At 46.8% G+C, this 24,063-nt stretch overlaps 1 protein-coding gene across 1 annotated transcript in view; it reads right to left on the bottom strand.

Annotated features, from left to right (window-relative positions):
* LOC140410177 (uncharacterized) overlaps positions 1 to 24,063 on the bottom strand; it is a 198,762-nt gene that overhangs the window by 137,107 nt on the left and 37,592 nt on the right. Inside the window, exons 3-4 of the mRNA XM_072498160.1 lie at positions 17,880 to 18,067; positions 7,295 to 7,464 (exon numbers count right to left, since the gene is read on the bottom strand). Coding sequence (XP_072354261.1) covers positions 7,295 to 7,464; positions 17,880 to 18,039 — 330 coding nt within the window. The 5' untranslated portion in view covers positions 18,040 to 18,067. The remainder of the gene's footprint in view (positions 1 to 7,294; positions 7,465 to 17,879; positions 18,068 to 24,063) is intronic.

The raw sequence follows: 24,063 nt of genomic DNA, 5'->3' as shown, positions 1-24,063 counted from the left end.
AGTCTTGAAGCAGGAGTCATCTGAGTTTCACTTAACTGTAGCTTTGGTTGATTAATTCTTCAACTGGTTCACACCAGTTTCAGGACATTGTCATTTGAAACCTATAAAAACAAAATCTGTTCAGGCAGTTTGCCTGAACTGTAAGTGCTGGTGGGGCTGAGTGAGAGTGCATTTGGAGTTCGGTGGGGACAGGGATTTTGGTGGAACTGGCAGAAGGTACAACTGGCAGCTGAGGCTACAATGGAGAGAATTGACTGGCAAGTCTCCAGGGAACAGAGACGGAAATAGGAGTTCCAGACACCGGTGAGGAAACAGAGTAACTGACCTGAGGTAGTAAAAAAAAAAAATTCGAAAAAAGTGACGTCAGCTGGAAGGGTTCCCTAAACCAAACGCAGGGAAAAAAGTTTAGAAACGAATTGTTTACTTTAACTTATATAGCTTAATCTTTTGTAAAACGAAAAGGAGAGTAAGTAATAGGGCTAGTCATGGCAGGAGAGCTCACACCCGTGATAGGCTCCACCTGTGCTATCTGGCAGATCATGGAAGCTCCTGTTGTCTCTGGCGGCCAGGTGTGAAGAAAGAGTGTCCAATTGCAGCTATTGACTAAACACATTTCGGAGCTGGAGCTGAGGATGGATAGACTGGAGCATCCACGAATCTGATAGCACATTCAGTGAGATGGTCACACCGCAGCTGAGGAGTAAACAGGAAGAGAGGGCATGGGTGGCCAAAAGGAAGAGTAGATATAGGTAGGTAATGCAGGAGACCGCCGTGACCATCCCCCTTTCTAACAGATATCTGGATACTGTTGGGCGGGTTGACTGCACAGAGGAATAGTGTGGCATCGAACTTAATGGCACGAGGGGTGGATCTGCTGCACAAGAGCGCTGGGAGGAGAATGGCAGGGCTATAGTGGGAGGGGATTCAATTGTTAGGTGAATAGATGTGCACTACTGTGTCCTGTAACGTGACTCTAGGATCATTAAATTATAGAATCAAAGTATTTATAGTGCAGAAGGAGGCCATTCGGCCCATCACGTCCACACTGGCCCTTGGAAAGAGCAATCTACTCAAGCCCACGCTTGCACCCTTTCCCAGGAAACCAGAATTTCCAACTAACCTTTTGGACACCAAGGGCAATTTATAACGGCCAATCCACCTAACCCGCACATCTTTGCACTGTGGGAGGAAACCGGAGCACCCGGAGGAAAAGCATGCAGACACAGTGAGAACGTACTGACTCCGCACAGAAGTGACCCAAGCCGGAAATCGAACCTGGAAACTTGGAACTGTGAAGCAACAGTGCTATTTACTGTGCTACCATGCGACCCCACAGATTGTTGCTTCCCAGGTGCCAGCGTCCGAGATGTCACTGAACGGCTGCAGGCTATCCTGAATGGGGAGGATGAAGGGACACAAGCCATAGTACATAGATAGAAAGAGGGATGCGGTCTTGTATCTGGAATTCAGGGAGCTAGGCTGTAAGCTAAAAAGCATGGCCTCTCCGGTTGTAATTTCCAAATTATTCCCAGTTACGTGCACCAGCGAGTATAGAAACAGAGGAGTAGCGCAGATGAATGCGTGACTTGAGGTGGTTCAAATGGAAAGGTTTTAGATTCCTGGACCACTGGGACCGTTTCTGAGGCAGGGGGGCCTGTAAAAGTGGGACAGTGTACAACTGAGCCAGAGGGGGACTAACATCCTTGTAAGTGGGTTTGCTCGTGCTGTTGGGAGTAAATTAAACTAATTCGACAGGGTGAGGGGACGCAGACTGTGAGCGGAATAGGGACACAGTGTATCACAGAAAAACAATCAAGTCAGAGGGAATACAGCGGTTGTCAGTTTCCGGAGAGTAAGGCAAGGCTGGATGATATCTGCTTGAATGCCTGGAGTATTACTGGTAACGCGGATGAGTTAAGGTAGAGGGTTCACACGTGGAATTGTGATATAAAAGCCATCACAGAGATGTGGTTGAGGGAGCGACAGGATTGGCAGCTTAACATCCCGGGATACAGAATCTTCGGAAGGGACAGGGGATGGGGCAAAAGAGGGGAAGGCATTGCCCCACTAATTAAGGAGTCAATTACTGCAGTAAGGAGTGATGATATCTTGGGGGTAGAGTCAAATGAAGGTTTGTGGATAGAGCTTAGGAATAAAACAGGGACAGCCGCAAAGCAAGGTGTTTATTAGAGACCTCCAGATAGTCAGCGGGAAATTGAGGAGCAAATATGTTCGCAACTTACAGAAGTGAGTGAATTATAGTGGGTAATTATAGTCGGTGATTTCAACCTTTGCAACATTTACTGGTATCATCATTGTGTTAAAGGCTGAGATGGAGCAGAGGTCGTAAAATATATTCAAGAGATTTTTTTTAGCTCAACACGTGGAGGTCAAACAATGGATGGTGCTGGACCTATTTCTGGGGAATGAAGCCGGACAGGTGGTTGATGTAATTGTCGGCGAGCATTTCAGTAATAGCGACCACAACATGGTGCAATTTAAGTTTGTTATGGACAAGGAAATAGATAAATTGCAGAAAAACGTATTGGATTGGGGTAGAGCAGACTTCAGTAAAATACGGCAGGATCTGGCCAAGGTAGATTGGAACGAGTTACTGATGGGTTGATCTACAGAAGAGCAGTGGGGCGGGGGAAGTGTTCAGAGGAAATGGAGAAGGTACAGACCCAACATGTTCCTTCTAGGATAAAAGGAAGGAGTAACAAGCCAAGGGAACCATGGATGACCAGAGATATTCACGATACAATGAGAAGGAAGAGAGAGGCTTTTACGAAGTACAAGGGGTGAAAATTAACAGAGGCAATAGTGAAGTGCGGAAAGTGCAGGATGGAGCTTAAGAAAGCAATTTGGAGAGCAAAGAGAGAATATGAGAAATCTCCAGCTGCTAAAAGTAGGGAACATCCTAAAATATTCTATAAGCATATCAATGGGAAGAGGATAACGAGGTAAAAAGTAAGGCCCTCAGGGACCAACGGTGTATGTGTGTGTGGGGTGAGGGGAGTATCGATGGGTTGAGCCAGAGTACACTAGTAGATGTTAAACGAATATTTCTCACCTGTCTTCACCCAACAGAATGAGGAGGCAGATATGGAACTCGGAAAGAGAGACTGTGAGCTTATTGAGCAAGTTGTCATAGGGAAGGACAAGTTATTGGAGGTGATGGCAGTCTTAAAAGTGGAGAAATCTAGTGACGAATTGTGTCTCAGATCTCTGTGGGTGGCAAGGGAAGAGACCGCATGGGCCCTGATCCAATTTTTAAATTTCTTTCTGGCCAAGGGAGATGTGCCAGAAGGCTGGAGAACCGCGAATATATTCCCACTCTTTTAGAACGGCTGTAGGGATAAGCTAGAGAACTACAGGCCAGTGAGTCTCACGTCAGTGGTGCAGAAACTAATGGAGAAGTTTCTGAAGCAGAGAATCTATTTCCACTTGGAAAGGCAAGGTTTGATCAGGAATAGTCAGCGTGGCTTGATCAGAGGGAGGTCATGCCTACCAAATTTGATTGAGTTTTGAGCACGTGATTAAGGGCGTGGATGACGGCAGTGCAGTTGATGCAGCTTACATGGATTTCAGTAAAGCAATTGACAAGGTCCCACATACGAGACATATAAAGAAGGCAAATGCACATGGGATACAGGGAAACTTGATGAGGTGGATTCAAAGCTGGCAAAGATGTGGGAAATAATGATAACAGACGGCTGCTTTAATGACTGAAAGCCAGTATCCAGTGGCGTACCACAGGAATATGTGCTGGGTCCCCTATTATTCGTCGTTTATATAAATAACTTAGATGATTATGTGGTGGTAGGATCCGTATGTCTTCGGATGACACAAAGATAGTCGGTCGGTTACCTGTAAGACTGAGAGTCTTAGATTAAAGGAAGATATCGACAGGATGTTTAAATGGGCAGAATAGTGGCAGATGGAACTTAACACTGAAAATCGTGAGGTGTTGCACTTTGGAAGGATCAATTTGACAAAGAAAGATTCAATAAATGGCACCACACAGGGAAGTCCGAAGGAACAAAGAGACCTTGGTGTGTTTGTAAATAGATCTCTCAAGGCAGAAGGGCCGGGTAATAGGCTGGTGTAACCGGCATATGGTACACTTGCCTTTATCAATCGTGGTATAGATTACAAAGGCAAGGAAGTCATGTTGGAGTTATATAGAACATTGGCGAGGCCACAGCTGGAGTACTGTGTTCAGTTCACGTCGCCACATTATAGGAAGTATGTGTTTGCACTGGAGCGGTGCACAGGCGTTTCACCAGGATGTTGCCTGGTGTGGAACGTTTAATTTATGAAGAGAAGTTTGATAGGCTTGGATAATTTTCGCTGGAGCAGAGAAGACTGAGGGCCGACGTTATCGAGGTGTACAAGACAATGATGGGCATTCACATGGTGGATAAGGAGTAGCTGTTCCTCTTTCATAAATGTGCGTTTATGAAGGGAAACGAGTTCAAGGTGAGCGGCGGGAGGTTCAGGACGTATTTGAGGAAAACCTTTTTACCCATTGGGTGGTGACGGACTGGAACGCACTTCCTGGGAGTGTGGTAGAGGCGGGTTGCCTCACATTTTTAAAGCGTTCGCTTCCTTAAAAGTGTACCTGGATGAGCGCTTGGTACGTCATAACATTCGAGGCTATGGGCCAAGTGCTGCCAAATGGGATTAGGATTCGCAGATTAGTTACCCTTCATGCGGCAGTGCAGAATCGATGGGCCGAAGGGCCTTTTCTGCACTGTATGTTTCTGTGATTCTGTGATAATGCACAAGAGGGCAGCATGCTAGCACAGTGGTTTACACTTCTGTCTCACTGCTTCAGAGATCCTGGTTCGATTCTGACCTTGGGTGACAGTGTAGAGTTTGGACATGTTGCCCATGTTTTCCAACCGGTACTCCGTTTTCCTCCCACAGTCCAAAGATGAGCAGGTTACATGCATTGGCTATGATAAATTGCCCCTTAGTGTCTAATAAGTTAGTTGCAGTTATGGGGTTACGAGAATAAGAAGCGTCCGTGGGCCTAGAACGGGTGGTGTTTCAGAGTGTCGGTATAGGTTCGATGGGGCGAATCACCTCCTTATGCACTCAATGGATTCAGTGATGGATATGATTCTACAACATTTAATCCAAGTTCAAACTGGTTTTGTTAAGGTGCCTGCTAATTGGTCATAGTACCGTTGATATTTAGCGAGACAGTTTCAGAGATAAGAAACAAAGGCAGCCGAACCTCGGCGATACACATTTTGGCCACCATAATTTTTAAAGATTGAACAGCCAAGCGAATTATGCCATTTTACTTGATGTTATCCACAATGCCCTTTTCATTTATTTCTACCATCATTAATAACAACAGTCGTCGAAACTCATCAGGAAATTCTTGATAGTCTAGATGAGCTATTTTGCTTCATGTAGTTCTATCATTAAACTTCTTTGTCTGTTTCTTTCTTGAGCCTGAGATCCCTATATTTACCAATTAAATGAGTGTCCTATATAATCTAAACAATCCTAGATTGTGCTGCCAGTCTCTTAATCTCACAAGATTTATATATTTCAGGACAATATTTTGCTGTTGGCCCGTTCTTTTGGCAAACCTCTTTAGTTATTCAATCTTGCTCCTATGTGCGTGCGCTGAAATTTTCTTTCACTTTTCATATTAATATGATGTAAGTGTTATTCCAAAAACGCGCATATTGCTTAACTTATTCCGTTAAGTTTTAACAATGGAATGTATGCCATATCTATTCTTGTTTACGATGGGTTTCATCACCCTCAATTCGCATATGATAACTGTTTATGCTTCTAGTCTGTGATCCAATGTACATTATTCATTCTTATCCTTGAATTGGAACACCATAAAAAATGCATTAATGTTTTGGATAGCCACACAGTCCATTACTTTCAATAGTTCAATACACTAACACCCTTTATGGCTTTCGTTTTTTATTTTTGCCATTTGTCTGTATATGTTTCTCTGCCTCAGCGTATTAATACGTACATGGTCCATTATGTTGGAAATGTAACCAACCTCAACACCCCAGCGCCGCCTACCCATTATACTGCACTCACATCAGTCCTGCGTTCTATATATAGAACTGAATGGGCTAAATAGTCTTATTCAACATAATATGTTGTATCTTCTAGTTCTGACGTTATCTCAGCCTTGCGACTTCTGAGAGCTGGGAATAATTGTGAAACTCTGCGTTCGCCCCGCCAGCTGTTGGGCTGTGTTCCTGGAACAACAACGGTGGGTGTTCATCGGCGTTAAAAATGTATAGATACTAGATCAGAAATAAAACAATGGAAATCACAGACTAGTCTATGGAATTAAAAAATAAAATGCTGTGGTCCAGTTGATATAACAGTAGGATGTCTGTGAAGAGATCGTTGTCAGTGCTGGTACTCGTTGTATGCCACAATAGTGGCAAAATTGGAGATGGCCTGATGTCCTGGGGACGTGAGATGAAAATGTGACTTGCTAAATTCTGTTTGTTTGGAAGCGTCTCAAATGTGTAAAATACATTGGGGAAAAAGGAGTAAATCGAAATCCTTGATGAGGTTATGATTTTTTTTGCAACTCACAGCATTCCAGCACGATTTATATGAATCATACCAAACTGGGACGACAGGCAGGTTCTGTTGCATTCAATTGTGTATTACGACTTTATTTGACGAATTATGAAATAATTTGAATTTAAAAAAGAACATGAGTGTGCACCCCAAACATAAGTTTATGGATGCGTAGGGCAGCACGGTGGCACAGGAATTAGCACTGCCGCCTCACGGTGCAGCTGTTCTAGGTTCGATCCCGGCTCTGGGTCACTGTCCGTGTGGAGTTTACACATTCTCCCCGTGTATGCGTGGGTTTCACCCCCACAACCAAAAGATGTGCAGGGTAGGTGGATAGGCGTGGCTAAACTGCCCCTTAATTTGAAAAAATGAATTGGGCGCTCTAATCAATTTATTTACGTTTATGGATGCGTTTCCTTGCTCAATGAACCTAAACAATCAGACCTGTGACACAGAAAAAATAGTGATACTAAAATGTGGCATTCTATGAATATTTGATTGTTTTGCAGGGGAAAAAATAATTTGCGGACAACTGATGTGCAAAGAACATTTCAATATTTTTGGGGTACCTCCAGGCAGAAATCTTACTTTCAGGCCGAGTAAAATACGATGAAGCATGGAACACCACTTCAATCATTGCTTCTCCAGACAATATTTAAATTGGATGACATAGTTAACATTAAGTAATTACAACAGATGTTAAACCTACCTTATATTCTTTCTTATTAAACGCCTTTGCATCTAAAAGCGATGCACTCATAACTTCCACAGAACCTTCAATTGATTCTTCTAGACTTTGGCGGCTGAAATCTGTGATTTCCCGCAGTCTTTTGTCCGTATTGAACGCCAGCATTTGCATGATATTAAAAGATTCATTTACTGCCAAAATGGAAATAAGAACAGATAAAATACATTAATTGATGTGAACAACATGAACTTGGCACCAACTGTTATTGCAATTAATTTTTTTTGAACCTGCCAAGCAGCGAGATGTACAGTAGTGCGAAAAAAAACCAATTGCTCACATTTTGAATGGTAATTTAATTATTACGAAGTAGTGACGTGAAATCTATGAGAATGACATTTAGCCACTGGGATAACATTTTGGTGAAGAAGAGGAACAAATATGTTGGTACGAAAAAAATTGTGCGAAATAGGTTAAGACGTGCAACGAGGAAAGTTAAACAACAACCGTCTGATATCGTGGGAGAGATACATAAATATTTTGGTTCCAGGTCGGAGAATTTTTCGACAAGTTTATGTATGATATGGCAGTGTAAGAAATATTGCAACGTGATAATAAAATCTGGAAATTAATAAGACTTGCAGTGAAGTTGAATTTGGTAATTGTCAGTGTGGAAAGCATCAGCTGAGGAGCGTGTCCTGCAGTAAACATTGAATTTTGTAAGGTTTTCGGGCAATTCGGCCCTTTTTGGACTGTTCAAGAGTAAAACCCAGAGACTGGAACATAACCAAATTTCGCAGCAGGCTTGGCCTGCTGAGCTGGGTAGGTGTATGGATACTTCCAACCCCCCCCCCCCCCCCTCCAGGAGCTACAAGGAAGAAGGAGCCAGGCAACTAGATAAGATTAAAACACAGAGACAAAGGGGCATGGTAATGCTGTAAGGGGCTTGCCTGCAAGCAGGACAATGGGATGGTCATAGCCCCATGCAAATGTAAATGACTTTGCCTCCACCAGAGCAGGAATATCTCCACTGCCAGATAGTGGAGGGTAAGACAAAGGAACGGAATCTCCAGGAACTCTATGCTCGGAGTACAGAGCAGTGTAGGAAGCTGGAGGGGAAGTACCGGGACATCCAGGCAGCGTACCGAGTGGCTCGCGAGGAAGTAGGGGACTGTGCTCACGGGCAGTACCAGGCACGGATAATGGAGTTGGTGGAGACCTTGCCCAAGGTCAGGGGACAGGTACACCTGGTAGGTCCAGGGGGGTTCCCAAGGGGCAAGGTGCTCCTCGCAGCGGATGATTCCCCGAAGGCCAAGGGGGATAGACCGCCTGCTGAGGCGCTGGGATTGTGTCCGGGTCGGCAGTGGGGGATCGGACTGCACGTTCAGGGGCAAGTCCAAGGGGGGTCGACAGGGTACCCCCAGCTAGCGGCGTGCCCGCCTGGTTTCGTATGTGGGTCCCCATGGGATGGGGACAGACCGCTGCCTGGGTTGCCGGTGATGGGGCCGGGTCAGCAGGTAGGGTTCGGACCGCCCGGTCAGCGGCAGGTCCAAGGGGGGTCAGTGGTGTATCCCCAGATAGCGGCGTCTCCTATATGGGTAGGTAGCCCCGGGACAGGGGGGCTACCCAACGGGGCAGGAGAGCTGGACGCCGGGGAGGCGGAGGGGCAGGAGCCCCAGGTAGGGCAGATGTGCCCTGTCAGGCAGAGAAGGTATGGTCCCCCAGCGGGGCTGGCAAATAAGGGACTGGTTGAGGGCGACATTATCATTCCTCATGGGGCATCCGCGTTCAGAGGGATGGTGGCCCACGTTCCCAAACTAACTCCGAAAGGGGATCCGTCGCTTCATTTTATGGAGGTGGAACAGGCAGCCAGCATTAATGACTGTGACGAGGGGGAGCAGGTAAGGATGCTCCTGATGACCCTAGATGCACTGCTATGCAGGGCAGTGACCTCCGGGAATGGGGGAAGACCTGACACATGGGCGGCAGCACAGACTGCTGTTCTGGAGACAATGGGATTGAATCTGGGGTGCCCATTCATGAGGGTGGGGGAAACCAAGCAGCAACCAGGGGAATCTCCCACTATGTTCGCAGACAGGCTGTGGACTGTCTATGTGGAGGCATGCGGGGTTCCCGTGGATAGACAGAATTTAGGGGAGAGAACAGCCCACTGGCTAAAGACCCTAGTAGCCAACTGTCTCCCTAACGTCAGGGCCAAAGCAGAACACTGGTTCGACCCGCAGAGCTCGGCCCATAATGAGGCAGAGGTCCTTAGGAAACTCACCCTCGCATATCGCAATGGGGAGAGGAGTGAGGAAAAGCCCCTTGAGGCTAAGGTGCATGAAATCGCGCCAGCACCCCCTAAGAGAGAGTGGAAGCATGAGGGCACCCGGACCTCCGACAAGAAACCGGTATGCTACGGGTGTGATAAGGCCGGGCATTTCAAGAGGGAATGCAAGAACCCTAGCAAGGAGGAGAGGGCTCCCGCAGTAGAGAATCAGACCCCGGCGGCAGGAGCAGCTGCCCCGGAAACCATCGATTTAAAAAAACGTTTAGCCTTTTTGCAGAGCCTAGCAGCTGGGTCGGGACAGGTGGCAATGGCAAAGGGCCAGGACCTGCCCGCACCCACACCACAAGAACCCGTATGACTACCCAGCGAGCAGCCTCAGGAAAAAGGGAGCACAGGGGTAGTTCTAGCCCCAGACCCTGGTCCGGTCCAGGTGCAGGGTCCCATTCTGGAGGCTGCCTCAGCGGCTATTGGCAGTTTAAATCCCTTAAGGTGGGACCCATGCGAACGCCACATCAGTCAATTTAAATTGTTCCACCCCATAAGGGCAAGAAAGAGCAAGTTGGGGGGAAGACTGGGGGTGGTAGTGGAGACCCCCCCGTAGAATTAACGACGGTGGGGGAGGTCCCTGACTCCACGGTCACACAACCGGTGACAAGTTGCTGACCCGAAGGGGCAGTCCCAAAGAAACCGACAGTGCTGCAAGCACCCAGCCCAGGGACAGTAAAGATTCCCAAGCCCTTGCCTGTGGGTCAGGTGGCCTGCCTTAGTATAGAGGCTAGGGAGGCAGAGGAGAGGGAGGTATCACCTTGGGCGTGGGAACCATCCAGGGGACGAAGGAGCAATCGAGTCTCCAAACGGAAGGGAACGCTGAGGGATGTAGGACATTACCCAGTGCTGCCACAGGTAGCCCAGTCTCCGGAGGGAGCATAGAACATAGAACATAGAAAATACAGCACAGAACAGGCCCTTCGGCCCACGATGTTGTGCCGAACCTTTGTCCTAGATTAATCATAGATTATCATTGAATTTACAGTACAGAAGGAGGCCATTCGGCCTTTTGAGTCTGCACCGGCTCCTGGAAAGAGCACCCTACCAAACTCAACACCTCCATCCAACACCAAGGGCAATTTTGGACATTAAGGGCAATTTATCACTGGCCAATTCACCTAACCTGCACATCTTTGGACTGTGGGAGGAAACCGGAGCACCCGGAGGAAACCCACGCAGACACGGGGAGGACGTGCAGACTCCGCACAGGCAGTGACCCAAGCCGGAATCGAACCTGGGACCCTGGAGCTGTGAAGCATTGTGCTATCCACAATGCTACCATGCTGCCCTTAAGAACAAATAAATCTACACTATATAATTTTACCGTAATCCATGTACCTATCCAATAGCTGCTTGAAGGTCCCTAATGTTTCCGACTCAACTACTTCCACAGGCAGTGCATTCCATGCCCCCACTACTCTCTGGGTAAAGAACCTACCTCTGATATCCCTCCTATATCTTCCACCTTTCACCTTAAATTTATGTCCCCTTGTAATGGTTTGTTCCACCCGGGGAAAAAGTCTCTGACTGTCTACTCTATCTATTCGCCTGATCAGAGGTTTATAAGATGATCAGGGGAATAGATAGAGTAGACAGTCAGAGACTTTTCCCCCGGGTGGAACAACCATTACAAGGGGACATAAATTGAAGGTGAAAGGTGGAAGATATAGGAGGGATGTCAGAGGTTGGTTCTTTACCCAGAGAGTAGCAGAAAGGGATCCCCGAACCCCTTTGGGGAAGGAGAGGCAAGGGGCAGTCCGGACCCCCGGGAGGGGGAGGTCTGGTCCGAGCCGTTGGTCCAAACAGGGAACAGCCCCAGTATAGCGGGGTCCAGTTTTAATTTGGCCACCCGGAGACGGGTGGCATTGTATATAGCATTCCCCCCCCCCCCCCCACTGTTAGTTCTAATGAGTGTTTAGTGGTGTGTGGGTTGTTTAGGATCATGGGACCACAGAAGCGCATAATGAGGTAATATAATGAATGAGCAGCAGGCACTAGGACCCTGGTGGAGCCGGGCTGTGGACACCGAACCACAGACAGGCTGCGGCAATTTCATGTTGATTTCCCAACGTCAAAGCGGGAGCTGCCGCTGCCGCTGGATAGAAGCCATGTACTTTAAGGTAGGTAGTTCTGTAGAGGCAAGGATGTGTTTTGTCTGTTTTACAGATGGGGCCCCCGACGATGTGGAGCTTGATGATCTTGGCGATGGTGGGACCGGGAGAACTCCGCAGAGGCGAGACAGAAGAGTCCTTTGTCTATGGGTGCTCCGGCGGCAGAGCCCCTCTTGTCACTACCGGACAGGGAGACCAGGTGGCCACAGAGCAGACCCGCTACTCACACCTGGGGAGGTGGCCTGGATGGCTGGGGTCGAACTCGACCAGGTACTCCGGCCACCAGAGCTTCACCTATGGAGAGGCCTCTGTACTCTGCGAGAGATACAGGTGGCGACTGACCGGGTTAGGGTGACTGAGGGCAGGCGGGTGTGTTTAACCTGTAAGGGGGACGTTCCTTTGGGGAGATGGTGGTGGCCCAGGAAGCTGAGCCTGGACATGAGGGATCGGTCCTCGGACTGGGAACGCCTGGACAACAACACCTACCGGACCATCACGGGGTCACCGGGTAGGATCACCATTTGCTGGGATAAGTGGTGGGGTTCTGACCAGGGCATTTATTTGTGTTTATGGGGGTCTACCAAGGCATGTCCACAAGGGGCATCGATCAGTTTTGTAAGGTGGTGGCAGAACCCAGGGGACGGGATGAATTGACCGCAGTGGGGAGGGATGTGTAACGCCCAGGGAAGGGATGACTGTAAAAGCTACCGAACTGCTGGTTCAGGTAAAGAGACCCCTGCCCACAGCCCAACCAATCGACCCTCACGACTGTCCGATCACCACCAGGGGGCCTGAGAATGGTTTAGTGTTTGTCCCCACAAAGAAAATGTTGTACCAGGGGGTACATTATGCTGTCGCCTCAGTTGTACTGAATCTCTCAGCTGCAGGTATCGACGACGGAGGAAAATGAAGAGCCTTCAACGGGCTTTTGGGAAGAAGCGAAGTGCAGCCCAGAAAAGAGGATCCTTAGTGTAATAAAGAGATTCAAATGTAAATAGTCGTATGGATTCGCGGGTTTCAGTTATTTGATTGTGATATATGTACAGGGACCCTTACGTTTGGGGTTCCGGTGAAATGTGTGTATGTTATTGTGTGTTTCAATTAACTATGGTCTTGTCTTTCCCTTTCAATGAAATTAGGGGTAGCCTAGATTAAGGGAACTGTCTTGGGACTTGTAGTTTCGCATGTTGTTGAGGGGGGGCCTACGGTCCACACAAAAGGAAATGATTGCCTTCACCTGTGTCGATACGGTCCAAGCAGGTAGGGACGTATCGAAGGGGCATCTGTAAGGTTTTCGGGCAATTCGGCCCTTTTTGGACTGTTCAAGAGTAAAACCCAGAGACTGGAACATAACCAAATTTCCCAGCAGGCTTGGCCTGCTGAGCTGGGTAGGTGTATGGATACTTCCAACCCCCCCCCCCCCCCCGCCCCCAGGAGCTACAAGGAACAAGGAGCCAGACAACTAGATAAGATTAAAACACAGAGACAAAGGGGCATGGTAATACAAAGGGGCCTGCCTGCAAGCAGGACAATGGGATGGTCATAGCCCCATGCAGATGTAAATGACTTTGCCTCCACCAGAGCAGAATCCAATCAACACCCCATCAACATAGCGAGGTGAGAATAGCAGCGATCTCCGGAGCAGATGGAAGACTTTGAAAATCTTCACAAGGGAGCTCAACTTCGTTATCTCAAAGAGCAGACTGTCTGGGCTTAGTATATTGCGCTGGAAAAGCCCCGGAAAGATAAATGGTAGAAAAAAACAAATTGGAGGCGGACCTGGGGGTGGTACTCCAATCTTGACAGAAGCCACGGGCAGGAACTCACTGGGTGGAGGGGGCGGAGTCTGCGCCAAATTCAAATTGGGACAGGTCTGCCTGGCTGGAAGGAGCGGACCTGCGAGGAAAATCCGGAAGTCGACAGGCCTGCCCGGCTCAAAGGGGGCGGGACCAACGGGAACTTTAAACCTTACCAATTCAATGCAAAGGGGACTGGCCGAACACAGGAAAAAGCCAGGCAAAACAATATAAAAGGGGCTGTGTTTCGATTGAGGGTCTGTTGGCTTGACTTCTCCACCTTCGACTTGACCTCCCGCAGCCTGTGACCGTAAGTACCCTGCAGCAGCTTGCGAAACTCCCTTGACTTTGATAGTGGTTGAGGCTTTGGGGTCGGGGGCTTGATTTGTGTTTTGTGCCATGGTTAAAATTGTGTAACAATAAGATTTTACGTTGTGTCCGTTATAGTACTTCCTGAATAGACTTAGTTTGTGTTAGAGCTTAAGATTTTATTATAATTTCTTCTGTTTGATGATTTTGACCTGGGTTTTGCAATAAACCTCGATTTGCTGATAATTGGAGTCGTTTAAATTCTTCAATCTCTCACCAGCGATCTCTGACCAAGTCATTGTTAAGATATTCCTCACCTTAATTCCGGGGTCGAGAATCTAGGGTCATCTTGAACGATTCGAACCCGTTCACTCAGGACAGGCTGCTGGTTAGGTAATAAACAGCAGTGTCCTATTCTCTCTCTTGGGAAAGCTACTCCAGCGAAGTAGGAACCGGGTGGGTGTTGTACCACCGGCAAGAGAGAGAATCACCTGGGCATTGGTGGGGGTCTGGATTTCTGTGTGATACAAGCCTCAGGCTTCTGGTTAGGGATAAACGGCAGGCTTGATTCAGTGCTCTCTCCCGTGGAGATGTCCCAGTGAGGCATCCCCTGGCCTCTGAAGTTTCAGTGCCAGCTGGAGAGGCACACATAGATACTCAAACCCCAGATATCGGCCCAGTAGTGGAGTAGCAGAGATGGAACCCTCTACAAGTTAGGTAATCGGGTTAAATGCTGACAAATCACTAGGGACATGATAATCTACATCCCAGAGTATTAAAGAAAGTGGCCCTGGGAATCCTGGAAGCATTGCTGGTCAAGTTCAAAATACAGTCGACTCTGGAGATGCTCCTACAGATTGGAGAATGGCAAATGTAAACCCAATATCTAAAAAGGGAGGAAGAGAAAATGGAAGAATAACAGGCATTTTGGCTTGACACCAGTAGTGGGGAAGACGATAGATTCTGTTCTAAAATATGTAATAACAGAATATTTGAACAGCGTTGACGGGATTGGGAAAAAATACAGCGTTGTTTATGAACGGCAAATCTAGTGGAGTACTTTGAGAATGCAGCTAGTATAGTAGGTAAGGGAGAGACATTGGATGTGCGGTAGTTGAATTTTCAGAAGACTTTTGCTTAGGATACTCAGAAGAGATTAGTGGCAAATTTAAAGCACAAAGGATCGTGAGCAATATCTTGACATGGATCGACAATTAGCTGGCACACAGGAAACAGAAGATGAAAATACATGGGTCTTTTTCCACATGGTAGGCAGCGACGAGTGCGCTACCTCAGGAATCTGTGCTTCACCCTCAGCTCTTTACAATACATATAAATTACCTGGATGTGGGAACCAAAGGTAACATTTCAAAATTGCAGAAGGCACTAAACTGGGAGTAATTGTCCGGTTTGAGCAGGATGCAAGAAGGCTTCAAGGTGATTTAGATAAGTTCAGTGAGTTTGCAAACACATGGCAGATGCCTTGCAACGTGGATAAATATGAAATTGTACACTTTGTTATAATAGGCAGAAAGGTATTATTTAAATGTTATAAAATACTTGTTTATTGTCACAAGTAGGCATCAATTAAGTTACTGAAAAGCCCCTAGACGCCACATTCCGGCGCTTTTTCGGGGAGGCCAGTACGGGAATTGAACGCGCCCTGCTTGCATTGTTCTACATTACAAGCCAGCTGTTTAGCTCACTGTGCTACACCAGCCCCTAATTATATTGGAAACTGTGAATGTACAAAGGGTTCTATGTGTCTTTGCACACGTAAATACAAACTGAGAGGCAGACGCAACAAACAATTAGGAAGGCACATGTTATGTTGGCCACCATTGCAAGGGGATTTGAGTTCAGAGGTAGGGATGTCTTCCTTCAGTTATACTGGGCCTTGGTGAGACGACAACTGGAATATTGCATGCAGTTTTCGTCTCCTACCTGCGAAAGTGATACACTTGGCAGAAAGAAAGCGTAGCAAAAGTTCAATCAGCTGATACTTCACCGCCCGATGTACACTACAAGGAGATATTTATTCCACCCCGCCTGTATTCACTGGAATTTGGAAGCATTAGCAGTGAACTGTTTGAAACGGATGCAATTCCAGCAGGCTTGCCGGATTAGTGCGAGAAAAGCGATTTCCATATTTGAGTAATCGAGAAGCAGGGAACAGTCTCGGCATGGGGGAAACCAGTGGTACTGATTTGCAGACATGTGTATTCACTCAGAGGGCAGCGAACCTCTGAAATTTTCTTCTGAGTATGGCGGCGGACAAGTGACAGAATGTTTTTAAGACAGAGACAGATAAATGTTCAGCTTTTATTAATATCGAGAAGCGCGGGCAGAAAGCAGGAATATTGCATTGACATAGATGATCAGCCCTGATCATATTGAATGGTGGGCAGCCTCGAAGGAGCGAACGGCCTAGTCCTGCTCTTATTTTCTATGTCTCTGTAAAGACATGTGCGGATGAATGAGTGAGTAGGTAGGTCGGGTAGTTAGTGAGGTATGTGGTAAGGTTGGCCCGCTAAATATAAGGGCGTAGGTGAGAGTAATGGTACAAGTAGTAATGGCTTCAGGAATTGAGTCCATAAATTGATATGGGTTTCGGCTGGCAGGTGATTGAAGTGATAGGTTTTAAGTGTGCCGATTGGTCGAGATGGTGTTTGGAGGAATCAGTCAGCGGATACAAAACCATAGAATCACAGTTCAGAAGGAGGTTTTCGGTCCCTCAAGTCTGCACCGACTCAGAATCACTTCCCTACGCTATCCCCGAAGCCACTGCACGCTACACATCTTTGGACTCTAAGGGGCAATTTTTAGCGTGGACAATCCATATCACGTACATATTTTTGAAAGTGGAAGGAAACAGGAAACTCGAAGTGAGCCACACAGGAACCAGGAGAACCCTAACCAGGAAAGTCCACTCAGTCACCCAAGGCCGAATTCAACCCGGTGTCTGGTGCTGTGTTGCAGCACTGCTAGCCACAGTGCCATGCATGTCACCGCACCCCTCCCCCCCCCACCCCCGCACAAACACACTGATATGTGGGCGGTCATGAGGGTGAGGTAGTAGGTCGGTTATATGCTCAATGGCTGCAGATGTAGATGCGTCAGGTGAAAGATGCGTGAGCTGACATGCGCATTGAGTACTTGTGTCACAATTCGACAAGTGGATGTGATATTTTGGGAGCATGGCAAATGGATCGGGGTAGCCGGATGTCAGCAGAGGTGGGCAGAGGTAAGCGTCAGTGAATTGATTTCAGATGTTTAGTTACACTGATTTATACAAATACATATTGGTCTAACAGATCGTGTGTAATTATTCAGCTACACGGCAAGTCGTCAGTTAAATCTTCAACTTATCTCAGTTCTGGAGACTTCTGTGGCGGTCAAAACGAAGCAATGTAATTGGCCTTTAGATATCCAAACTTTCTGTGAAATTCTTACGTGGTGAGCCCATTGAGACGTCCTGATGGCCCCCTGAGTACAGTTTGGTTTGTATGCCTGGTCGTCGAAGGACACGTAGCTACCTTGGCCATCACGGGAGAATGGTAATGTGTATTTGAAACTAGAAGCATGTCTCCTACTTGGGGACAGTCGGAATCGGTGGTAAAAGTTTTTAGCAATGTATTTAAATTGATCATCTAAAAGCAAACTGTATTTCAACATGTATTGACAAATGATAAGTGACACTAAGTCAATCATGAAGCTCATGTCTGCACTTCACGGAAAAGTATAAAGCCAGAATGTTAACGGGTATTAAAAACTTGCGTGTCAAAGATTAGCTGTGATTAAATTGATTTGCAGCAACAAATAAGTAAATGGTGTATGCATGTTGCACGTTGTAATTACACAGAAGGTATGTTATCCGAGAAGCCGAATGCTGATGAACTTTGAGTAAATTGTGCATCAACAAATAAATAAAAGCGAATTTATTGGGGCAGAGGCGAGCGAAAGGAACGGATTGCGGAGGTGGTCTAATTTAAGAATAATATTCCGATAAAGAGATTTCATCTCTGGAAGGATAACCAGTAATAAATGAATTTTACCTCCTGACTCAGTGGTAGGCATAAACGTGTTTGTTGTTTTCTCAGCAGATGGTGGAATGTCAACAGTTTGCCTGCCACGATTCCCAAAAACTGTCTGTGCAACGAGCAGAAGTGCAGTAGCATGCTTCCACAACTGGCGGGCTTTGATTTCTTGTTTCATTGTTCTAATATCAACATTCACTGAAAAGCTGAAAGATATTTTTATCTGTTGTTATTCAGATATCCATTGACAAGCAAAATGATCTGCACTGATTAAAAGCAACCACCCGTTTTCGTCAACTTTGCATATGTATAGCTAATTTCCAGCGTTTATTTTGGTATCGTCAGGAGTCCTGATCGCGTTTTACCTCATTATATAACCTGGAAAATATGCACTTCAGAACCTTAATTAATGAACAAAATCAGAAAGCGAACGTACAGATTTGTCATCGAAATTGCAAGTTGGCAATTGTCTGACTCCATTGAACAAGTTCTATATCTGAATAATCCATTTAAATACTATGGCTATGAAAGCACGTCAGAGGAGGGAAATTCGCTGAAATGTAACTCAGCTCTTGATTCCCCAAATCCCGTGCATCATCTACAAAGCACGTATCAGTTTTATGATGGAACGCAGTCCAGCTGTCTGAACGAGTGTATAAACAACAGCAAAAACATCGACACAACCCTGGACAAAACAGCCCGCGCGATTGGCACCCTACTTACCATGGTGAACATACACTCCTGCCAACACTGCCGCACCTTGTCAAATATGTGTACAATGTTCTTCACCGCGCTCTGGCTCCTTCGACAAAACCTTCCAAACTAGCGACCTCTATCACCAACAAGAACAGCAGATGCATGGAAATCGTAACACGTGCAATATCCCTTCAAGGTTACACACTAGCCAGCCGTCCAGCTATAGACATAGAACATTACACCGCAGTACAGGCCCTTCGGCCCTCGATGATGCGCCGACCTGTGAAACCACTCTAAAACCCATCTACACTATTCCCTTATCGTCCATATGTCTATCCAATGACCATTTGAATACCCTTAGTGTTGGTGAGCCCACTACTGTTGCAGGCAGGGCATTCCACACCCTTACTACTCTCTGAGTAAAGAACCTACCTCTGACATCTGTCTTATATCTATCTCCCCTCAATTTAAAGCTATGTCCCCTCGTGCTAGACATTACCATCCGAGGGAAAAGGCGCTCACTGTCCACCCTATCCAATCCTCGGATCATCTTGTATGCCTCAATTAAGTTATCTCTTAACCTTCTTCTCTCTAACGAAAACAGCCCAAGTCCCTCAGCCTTTCCTCATAAGATCTTCCCTCCATACCAGGCAACACTCAGGTAAATCTCCTCTGCACCCTTTCCAATGCTTCCACATCCTTCCTATAATGCGGCGACCAGAATTGCATGCAATACTCCAAATGCGGCCACACCAGAGTTTTGTACAGCTGCAACATGACCTCATGGCTCCGAAACTCAATCCCTCTACCAATAAAAGCTAACACACCGTACGCCTTCTTAACAACCCTCTCAACCTGATGGGCAACTTTCAGGGATCTATGTACATGGACACCGAGATCTCTCTGCTCATCCACACTGCCAAGAATCTTACCAATAGCCCAGTACTCTGTCTTCCTGTTATTCCTTCCAAAATGAATCACCTCACACTTTTCTGCATTAAACTCCATTTGCCACCACTCAGTCCAGCGCTGCAGCTTATCTATGTCCCTCTGTAACTTGTAACATCTTTCCGCACTGTCCACAACTCCACCGAATTTAGTGTCATCTGCAAATTTACTCACCCATCCTTCTACGCCCTCCTCCAGGTCATTTCTAAAAATGACCAAAGAGCAGTGGCCCCAAAACACATCCTTGTGGTACACCACTAGTAACTGGACTCCAGTCTGAACACGTCCCATCAACCACCACCCTTTGTCTTCTTCCAGCTAGCCAATTTCTGACCCAAACTGCTAAATCTCCCTGAATCCCATGCTTCAGTATGTTCTGCAGTAGCCTACCGTGGGGAACCTTATCAAACGCTTTACTGAAATCCATATACACAACACCAACTGATTTACCCTCATCCACCTGTTTAGTCACCTTCTTAAAGAACTCAGCGAGGTTTGTGAGGCACGACCTACCCTTCACGAAACCGTGTTGGCTATGTCTAATCAAATTATTCCTTTCCAGATGATTATACACCCTATCTCTTATAAACCTTTCCAAGATTTTGACCACAACAGAAGTAAGATTCACTGGTCTGTAGTTACCGGGGTTGTCTCCACTCCCCTTGTTGAACAAGGGGACAACATTTGCTATCCTCCAATCGTCTGGCACTATTCCTGTTGACAAAGATGCCTTAAAGATCAAAGCCAGAGGCTCAGCAATCGCCTCCCTGGCTTCCCAGAGAATCCTAGGATAAATCCCATCCGGCCCAGGGGACTTATCTATTTTCACCCTTTCCAGAATTGTTAACACCTCCTCCTTATGATCCTCAAGTACCTCTAGTCTACTAGCCTGAATCTCAGTATTCTCCGCGACAACATTGTCTTTTTCCTGAGTGAACACTGACGAAAAATGTTCATTTAGCACCTCTCCTATCTCCTCGGACTCCAAGCACAGCTTCCCACTACTGTCCTTGACTGGCACTAATCTTACCCTTTTATTCCTCACATATCTATAGAAAGCTTCAGGGTCATCCTTGATCCTACCTGCCAAAGACTTCTCATGTCCCCTCCTGGCTCTTCTTAGCTCTCTCTTTAGGTCCTTCCTAGCAAACTTGTAGCTCTCGAGCGCCCTTACTGAACCTTCATGTCTCATCTTTACATAAGCCTCCTTCTTCCTCTTGACAAATGTTTCGACTGCCTGAGTAAACCACGGTTCCCTTGCTCGACCACTTCCTGCATGCCTGACAGGTACATACTTATTAAGGACACGCAGTAGCTGTTCCTTGAACATGCTCCACATTTCCATTTTGCCCATCCCCTGCAGTTTTCCTCTCCATCTGATGCATCCTAAGCCTTGCCTCATCGCATCATAATTGCCTATCCCCCAGATATAACTCTTGTCCTGCCGTATATACCTATCCCTTTTCATCACGAAAGTAAACGTAATCGAATTGTGGTCACTATCACCAAAGTACTCACCTACCTTCAAATCTAACACCTGTCCTGGTTCATTACCCAGTACCAAATCCAATACGGCCTTGCCTCTCGTTGGCCTATCTACACACTGTGTCAGGAAACCCTCCTGCACACATTGGACAAAAACGGACCCATCGAAAGTACTCGAACTATAGCGTTTCCCGTCAATATTTGGAAAGTTAAAGTCCCCCACAACAACTACCCTGTTGCTTTCGCTCCTATCCAGAATCATCTTTGCAATCCTTTCTTGTACATCTCTGGAACTTTTCGGAGGCCTATAGAAAACGCCTAACAGGGTGACCTCTCCTTTCCTGTTTCTAACCTCAGCCCATACTACCTTAACCGACGAGTCCTCATCAAACGTCCTTTCTGCCACCGTAATACTGTCCTTGACTAACAATGCCACCCCTACCCCTCCTTTACCACCTTCCCTGAGCTTACTGAAATATCTAAACCCCGGCACCTGCAACAACCATTCCATTCCAGTTTTTTTGCACGGAGTGCTGAATTTGGTGCTTTTTGAGTGCTATAGTAAGAGTTTGGTGACCGAGGGAGTATAAGGCTTCATTTTTATCTAAAGTTTAGTCTTTCTTTTATTTAGTTAATTAACTTAAAAGTTGCTGTTTGGTTTAGAAGAAGGTGAATTTTCAATAAGCTTTAAACAGGCGTCTACTTGTAGGCACTTGCAGCTGGAGATGTTAATTAGTTAATTGGATTAGGCCAGTTTTCAGAGGCTAGATTCACAGTATAAAAGTGATCCCCTACAGTGCAGACTTTGTTTGCACTGAGTGCTGAATTTGGTGCTTTTTGAGTGCTATAGTTAGAGTTTGGTGACCGAGGGAGTGCTGAATTTGGTGCTTTTTGAGTGCTATAGTAAGAGTTTGGTGACCGAGGGAGTGCTGAATTTGGTGCTTTTTGAGTGCTATAGTAAGAGTTTGGTGACCGAGGGAGTTAGGTGAGGAGGGAGTAAGGTGCTGCTTTCATTTTGTTTCCGACATTTCCACAAAGAGTGCGAAGAGAGCCAGGAGTTTACAGAAAGTGTAGCTGACTGGGAGCCGAGTCGGAGGGCGGAGATCTAGTTAGTCCACAGGGCAGCTATATTCTGTCAGGTAAGAAGGGATGGAGGCTAGGCCAGTTGCATGCTCCTCCTGTAGGATGTGGGTGGTGAGGGATACCACCGGTGTCCCCGCTGAGTATACCTGCGGGAAGTGCACCCAACTTCATCTCCTCAAAGACCGTGTTAGGGAACTGGAGCTGAAGCTGGATGAACTTCGGATCATCCGGGAGGCAGAGGGGGTGATTGAGAAGAGTTACAAGGAGGTAATCACACCCAAGGTACAGGACAAGAATAGCTGGGTTACAGTCAGGGGGAAAAAACAAACAGGCGGACAGTGCAGGGATCCCTCGTGGCCGTTCCCCTTCAAAACAAGTTTACCGTTTTGGATGCTGTTAGGGGTGGGGGGGGGGGGGGGGGCGGGGTGGGGATGACCTACCGGGGGAAGGCCCTAGCGGCCAGGTCTCTGGCACTGAGTCTGGCTCTGGGGCTCAGAAGGGAAGGGGGGAGAATAGAAAAGCAATAGTTGTAGGAGATTTTTTGGTTAGGGGAATAGATAGGATATTCTGTGGTCCCGGAAGCTATGTTGCCTCCCGGGTGCCAGGGCCAGGGATGTCTCGGATCGTGTCTTCAGGATCCTTAAGGGGGAGGGCGAGCAGCCAGAAGTCGTGGTGCACATTGGTACCAACGACATAGGCAGGAAAAGGGGTGTGGAGGTAATAAACAAGTTTAGGGAGTTAGGCTGGAAGTTAAAAGCCAGGACAGACAGAGTTGTCATCTCTGGTTTGTTGCCGGTGCCACGTGATAGCGAGGCTAGGAATCGGGAGAGAGTGCAGTTGAACACGTGGCTGCAGGAATGGTGTAGGAGGGAGGGCTTCAGGTATTTGGATAATTGGAGCGCATTCTGGGGAAGGTGGGACCTGGACAAGCAGGACGGGTTGCATCTGAACCAGAGGGGCACCAATATCCTGGGAGGGAGGTTTTCTAGTACTCTTCGGGAGGGTTTAAACTAATTTGGCAGGGGAATGGGAACCGGATTTGTAGTCCAGCAACTAAGGTAGCCGATATTCAGGACGCCAAAGCATGTAGTGAGGCAGTGGGGAAGGGAACACTGACAAAGGAGAGTACTTGCAGGCACGGAGATGGGTTGAAGTGTGTATACTTCAACGCAAGAAGCATCAGGAATAAGGTGGGTGAACTTAAGGCATGGATCGGTACTTGGGACTACGATGTGGTGGCCATCACGGAAACTTGGATAGAAGAGGGGCAGAAATGGTTGTTGGAGGTCCCTGGTTATAGATGTTTCAATAAGATTAGGGAGGGTGGTAAGAGAGGTGCGGGGGGGGGGGGGGGTGGCATTATTAATTAGAGATAGTATAACAGCTGCAGAAAGGCAGTTCGAGGAGTATCACCCTATTGAGGTAGTATGGGTTGAAGTCAGAAATACGAAAGGAGCAGTCACCTTGTTAGGAGTTTTCTATAGTCCCCCCAATAGTAGCAGAGATGTGGAGGAACAGATTGGGAAACAAATTTTGGAAAGGTGCAGAAGTCATAGGGTAGTAGTCATGGGCGACTTTAACTTCCCAAATATTGAGTGGAAACTCTTTAGATCAAATAGTTTGGATGGGGTGGTGTTTGTGCAGTGTGTCCAGGAAGCTTTTCTAACACAGTATGTAGATTGTCCGACAAGAGGAGGGGCAATATTGGATTTAGTACTGGGTAATGAACCAGGACAAGTGATAGATTTGTTAGTGGGGAGCATTTTGGAGATAGTGACCACAATTCTGTGACTTTCAGTTTAGTAATGGAGAGGGATAGGTACGTGCAACAGGGAAAGGTTTACAATTGGGGGAAGGGTAAATACTATGTTGTCAGACAAGAATTGAAGTGCATAAGTTGGGAACATAGGCTGTCAGGGAAGGACACAAGTGAAATGTGGAACTTGTTCTAGGAACAGGTGCTACGTGTCCTTGATATGTATGTCCCTGT

The sequence above is a fragment of the Scyliorhinus torazame genome, chromosome 4 (assembly GCF_047496885.1).
Source record: "Scyliorhinus torazame isolate Kashiwa2021f chromosome 4, sScyTor2.1, whole genome shotgun sequence".
NCBI classification, from domain to species: domain Eukaryota; kingdom Metazoa; phylum Chordata; class Chondrichthyes; order Carcharhiniformes; family Scyliorhinidae; genus Scyliorhinus; species Scyliorhinus torazame.
This window is presented reverse-complemented; position numbering and strand designations above follow the sequence as displayed.